This window comes from Limulus polyphemus, unplaced genomic scaffold, assembly GCF_000517525.1.
Source record: "Limulus polyphemus unplaced genomic scaffold, Limulus_polyphemus-2.1.2 Scaffold6228, whole genome shotgun sequence".
NCBI classification, from domain to species: Eukaryota; Metazoa; Arthropoda; class Merostomata; order Xiphosura; family Limulidae; genus Limulus; species Limulus polyphemus.
Genome location: NW_013671838.1, coordinates 39,049 through 45,388, shown reverse-complemented (window position 1 = coordinate 45,388; position 6,340 = coordinate 39,049). Strand labels below are relative to the sequence as shown.

The window sequence follows — 6,340 nt, the reverse complement described above, 5'->3', positions numbered from 1 at the left end:
TTTTACACAAAAGATTTTTTAAATAATAGTTTTTTTTTTTTTTCATTTCCCATAGTCCTTGCGGACCGTTGAGCCGATGGCAGATCTTCCTCTGCCATCATTTCTAAAGCTGTTTCTTACATCAAGGATGCAACCCACTTGACAGCCTTCCCTCTTACCGTGAAAGGGCGAGCATGTTTGGTGTGACAGGGATTCGAACCCGCGACCCTCAGATTGCGAGTCGAGTGCCTTAACCACCAGGCCATGCCGGCAGGATAAGAATTAATGACCTAAGATTATTTAAAGTTCTCACACTGATTATTTGTTTAGTTTTATTGTTATTATCATCATTAATTTTCACTGTCACTCATAAGAACTGTCAGACCAGCAAGCTACTCTTCTCACTACCCAGGTGCAGTAGCCATGCTCTCAACAGAAGCCGAAGGAGTTGCTCAGGAGTTAATAATCATCTTAAGGTGTCATTTAATGGTTCTACAAGGCCATAGCACCTATGGTTGTATGGAGATGTAGGTATCTTTTATATATCCAGTAGCTTGCAAACATCCTGCATTTATCTTGAACACAAACTAGCACCCTACTGAAAGTTCATGGTGTGGAAATTCTGTGTATAGGTGAGGCAGAAAGATGGGACTGCCATTTTCATTATTTGCATATAGATAAGCACCTCAAGGCTTCACAGGATTCATGGACTCTTAGAATTACCAACATTGTTTTTTTACTGTTGATGCTATGATTGCTTGAATGTTTTCTAACTCTGGTTCTTTGGAACTTACTGTTAAGAAACTGGTAATTGGAGAAAAGAAATTTAAATTATGCATCCTATCTTATGGAAACTAAACATTAATTTCATACAAGAAAAACTGCAAAATGTCACATATCAGTTAAAAAAAGGGGGGGACTAAACAACCTGAAAATTTTAGAAATAAACAGAAGTATAAAACCGAATTGAGACAAAGTTCTAAATGTCCAGTTTAAGCTCTTCCCCACATGCCTCAGGGTGAATGTCAAGTTCTTTTGTTCAACACACACACACACGTATACATACATATAACTGTTTACAGATATTTCATTTTGTACATGGTGGTACATTTACTGGAGAAATTATGGTCCTAATAAATGAAATTGTTGTGAAACATACAACAGTCTTTGTTTTCCTCAATTCTGTACTTAGTCTCTAATTAATAAATAAATAATGTTACTAATTCATAATTAAACTTAAATGATATTGTAGTTTACACTGACACAATTCTAGTAGCAATACTTGAATGACTTAACAGGAGTGATAGTTTAGCAATTTTCCACTTTCTGTAGCTTGGATTGTGGTAACTCAAAGTACCACATAATTTCAGTAGATGTGTTCTACTGGACCCTTACTTCACATACCAAATTCCAAGGCAACCCATTAAGAAATACACTAAATATATATATATAAAATCTCCAATTTTGATTGAAAATTTTCCTCTTTTGTTTTTTTCTTCCTATCCAAGGTACAGAAACTTTATTTATAAATCTTTAGAACCTACAATTACGTTTAATATTTGGTCTAAATATAAGCCACATGTGCAAAGTTATTAAACAAAAACCGCTCAATTTTGACCAAAATGTTTGCACACGCCTACGCAAAAAAGTCACGTGAGCTATCGGTTTAAAATTTTTACTACAACTTCAACTCAAAGTAAAAGTGGACCGTTTTTAGTTTTTGTCATTCGAATACGGCTGGCTTAGAGCAGCATAACTATAGGGTGAAATAATGTGCAGATACATAAGTATTTTTTGGGCCAAGCAAACTAGATTAGCAGTTTCTAGCTCAAGTTTTCAAAAGAATCATATGAGTGGACGGTTATTATTTATTATCCATTGCCAACTTTTAAGCACAAATTTGCTAAATTTTATGAAATTATCCTAATTAAAGAGCGTGTAGCATCACATGATATTACCGTAAATAATGATGCTTGATACGGCTGTACCGAGTGCATTCGAGTGATGACAAGAAATTGTTAATCTAGTTTCCATGGCGTTACTATAAAGGTAGTTATTAACGCTGTTTTAGAGGAAAAAAACTACCATTATATATTTTATAAAGAATCTGGTTGGTTCTGAAAAGTATCGGTCTGTTCCGAATAGTATGGTTGCGATCCTGAAGCTAACGTTGGTTACTATTCAGTGTCACTTTTTCTTACTTATTGTGGTTTGTTGGTGTGTATTGACAAAAAGTCATGATATCTAACCAAAAACACCAAAAATTATTTAGTGTGCGACTTAAAAGGAATGAAAATAAAATTTTGTTTTATCCACCATCATGCCCTAAGTTGAACAAAAAACGCGGCCTGGTTAACTAATAAATAAATATTTGGTGTAAAATTCTTATCAATGCTATAAGTGTAGCTACCAGTTTGGCTGTAAATTTTTATTTCATTCCTTTAAGTCGCACGTTCAATCCTTTTTTTTTTAGCCGCACCTTTTTTCACACCTAAGGTGTTTTTGATTAGATATTGTAGTTTAAACCAACACATTTCTAGTACCAGTACTTGTATGACATTCTTTTAACACCAACCACGATATTGTAGTTTACCCTAACACAATTCCAGTACCGGTACTCGTATGGCACGTCACGGTATTGCAATTTAAACTAGCATCTACACTCGAGAATATTTCACGTAATGCTTGGTATACTAACACGACAATAAAGTCGATATCCTGAGACTACCTACGGTACGAGACTGATGTAAGTTTACAACAACAAAGTAGATTGATGTAACCCGGACTCCAACCTGTATGTGTGGGTTAGTACAAATGAATAAATGGATATAAGTTAATACGGTACGATACTGATGAAAGATTACAACAATAGAGTAAGTATAACCCGAAATACAACCTGTATGTGTGAGTTAGTACAGATCAATAAACGGATTCAGTACGGTGCTATCATTCATCAAGTAACATTCGTGATAACAGCTACATTTGATAAATTCTTTTACTTGATTTTATAAAATCAGGCAATAAATTTGAACAGCTCTCGTAAAGTTCCCATCAAAGAACAACAGTGAATTGGGTGACCCTTATATCCCTTGTCACTCCAAAAATACAGAAAAATATAGACCAAGTAAACGGGAGACCGATAGGGCGTTGTCACAATTACTAGAACTTTCGTGGCATTACCGGTACATGTTGTACCACGCCCAACTTTAAACTGGTTTCCGACACTAATATAAGATATACGGTTTACCTATACTTAGTGAAGCAATTTTTGTGGGAAGAAGGGCCTAGTAATGAGAACCAAAATCAACAAAATTATCTTCTGAAGACTCTTTTTTTTTTTAAACATAAGACGAATATGCTTTTCTTTCAATAAGATGTTAGAAGATCTCCTGTAAAGATCACGGTTGTAAGTGAAATAGTTCACTAGTAAATTCAGGTACTCTTTTTCCATTTGAGAACGACTGTATTATACCCTTTATAGCCAGAACAGAATGTATTCAAGCACAATTTGCACAATTTTTTCGTGCAGGTGTTATACACTTAGTAGTATTTACGTACACATTGTGAATAGTCGTAGGCTTACATTAATCCTCATCTTGTCTTAGGTTACATATCATGGCGTCTAATTCAACTAATTTGTACTTGTTTGGTTATGCTTCTGTGTCATTGCTCCCTTGGGATGTAGTGTAGGAGGGGTACAAAGGTTCTTACGAGTTTTTACAATTGGTGAACATATAATGTGAAGTTAATCTGTTGAAGGTAATTTAGGATTGTGAGATACCACATTAGGTCTGAAATACTGTCTTTTGTCCTGTGAAAACGTGTCATTTCTCAGTAGTTATCACGAGTTCTATAACGGTAACATAGAAACCAGTCAATATGATGGTGCAGACCTAAGCATGTCTATATTTTCAAATTGTTGTGTAAGTAATAAATATTCGGTTTTCTTATTTTATCCAAGTGTTTGAGTCTTCAATGCCGGTTTTAATTTTATTCTGTCACAAGTAAACCTTCATGGCCGATACTTCGTACATAACTGCTGGCCATTAACGAATAAGAATACCAGTCTCTTTGGTGATATCATTCTCATTAGGAGATTCAAAAATTTCGCAACTACACAGCCATTCTCCAGTGATAATTTTTACGATTAACAAAAATTTCATTCTTTTAACTAAACAGTTTCATTTTGAATAAAGTTATAACAATGCAGTATCCTACATATACAAAGTGCTTAAAATAGTAATAATAAAGAAAAAATGGCGATAATTTTTTTTTTATAAAAGTTGTCTCAAAATTACACTGACATTTGATGCCCAAAATACAAATATGAAATGACGATCAAAAGTATTACAAGATTAAAAACACATGTTTAGGGTTAACGAAAACCACTTTGAAATTCAGGGAGGAGTATGGGGCCTAATCAGATATTCCGGATATTAGATTGTTTGTTTGAAATTTTGCACAAAGCTACACATTGGGCTATCTGTGCTCTACCCACCACGGGTATCGAAACCCAGTTTCTAGCGTTGTAAGTCCGCAGACATACCGCTGTGCTACTGAGGGGCCCGGATATTAAAAGAATACATTTTACAAGTTTTTTCGCGGGATGAAAAAAGAAAAAAACAACAACAAAAAAAACAAACGATTATCCCTTAACAACAAAACGTTTCAAAATTTTGATAATTAATTACAGATACATTCAGACATTCGAAATATAACGTTTAGAGATCTTGAATACAAAAAAAAAGAACTATGTCAAATAATGTTTCCCCATTACAGAAGCAAACTTCATACAAACGGTTCTAGTTATCTATCGTCGTACACTCACCTCTAACGTAAAGAGAAGCCCTTTTAGAGATGGCTGTACCAACAGAGTTCTCAGCAACACACTCGTAGTCGCCATTGTCTTCATCTTCAGCGTACTTAATCTGCAAGGACCCTGATGAATCAAAGCAAAGTTACACTGAATAAAACTACATGTACATAAGAAGGATTCATCATTTTATTAAACTTCATGATGAAGAATCAACCAGATGCTGGCTTTATGTGGACATATCAGCAAAGGGACGACGTATAGAATTTCACGTTAACCTGTACGAGTAGGTTACAGGGAATTTCGGGCGTAATTTGACTGTTTTTTTTTAAAAACTTGTTAACAAAAGTTAGTTATTCAAGCTTTAGAGTTCATTACTAGTGTGTCTCTTGGAAGGTCAGTTTTAGGAATTTATGAACAAAGTGTTAGGCCTATCAACGAAGTGAATTCATTTATTCGAGTTGGCTAAATAAACGTTTTAAACTTAATATTTTATATTAAAGCTTTATTAGTTGCTTAAAGCCCTGATGACGGTAACTGTGCTACCGAAACTGGTAAAAAGTAAAGCTTTATTAGTTGCTTAAAGCCCTGATGACGGTAACTGTGTTACCGAAACTAGTGAAAAGTAAATCTTTATTAGTTGCTTATAAAATCTCCAGTTTCCTTCAGGTGTGTTAGATTCACCTGTGCAAAAAATCAGACTGATCAGACAGATTTTTCAAACCGAGAGAGATTGAATGTTCGGATTAACAGTAAAATATCAGCAATCTTGGTTGAAACTTCACGTTTTACGTAAGAAAAAAAAAAAAACTCAAATAGAAGGTGGAGGTTAGACTCGGAGGTGAAAAGTCTTGCCAGTGATTTACATTTGTTAAATCCGGATTCGAACTTCAAAGATTTTAGAAATTTTGATATTTGTAAAACAGCCGAAGAAATAAATAGAGGTTTTAGTTAAAACAATACAGACGGGTATCTACCTCCGTGAATCAGTTTTAATCTTGGGTCATCCAGTTTCACAGGTACAAAATCTTTCAACCAGAAGATGTCCGGTTGAGGGGTTCCCGTGGCTTGACAGGGTAATAAGGCATCACGACCTCTCTCAACTCCTTGCAAGGAGGGTTCAACTGTAAACCTCGGAAAGCCTAGAGGTATCTCATCTTCTGGAAAACAAGTATACACATGTTATCCTAAAGTGAGAAAATGGGGTACCAAACATTTTCAGCTTTCAACAAATAGTAAAAACTCCGTGAAAGTTAAAATACACACAAGAAACGAAATTTAGTTTTCAACACCTCATAAACAAATCTACTGACAGATAAGTATTACACTTCAGCAGATGTGGAAATAGTCGCTTTCTTCTGCTAGGTACGAGCATATTCACAATGAAGTAGGTTTGTATCGTATCTCAGCAGATGTGGAAATAGTCGCTTTCTTCTGCTAGGTACGGCATATTCACAATGAAGTAGGTTTGTATCGTATCTCAGCAGATGTGGAAATAGTCGCTTTCTTCTGCTAGGTACGGATATATTCACCATGAAGTAGGTTAGT

General features: G+C 35.0%; 1 protein-coding gene across 1 annotated transcript in view; it reads right to left on the bottom strand.

Annotated features, from left to right (window-relative positions):
• Positions 1–6,340, bottom strand: part of LOC111089436 (tyrosine-protein phosphatase Lar-like) — a gene marked incomplete at its 3' end in the record, with an annotated part of 19,484 nt that overhangs the window by 4,650 nt on the left and 8,494 nt on the right. Inside the window, exons 3-4 of the mRNA XM_022401921.1 lie at positions 5,770–5,952; positions 4,808–4,918 (exon numbers count right to left, since the gene is read on the bottom strand). Coding sequence (XP_022257629.1) covers positions 4,808–4,918; positions 5,770–5,952 — 294 coding nt within the window. The remainder of the gene's footprint in view (positions 1–4,807; positions 4,919–5,769; positions 5,953–6,340) is intronic.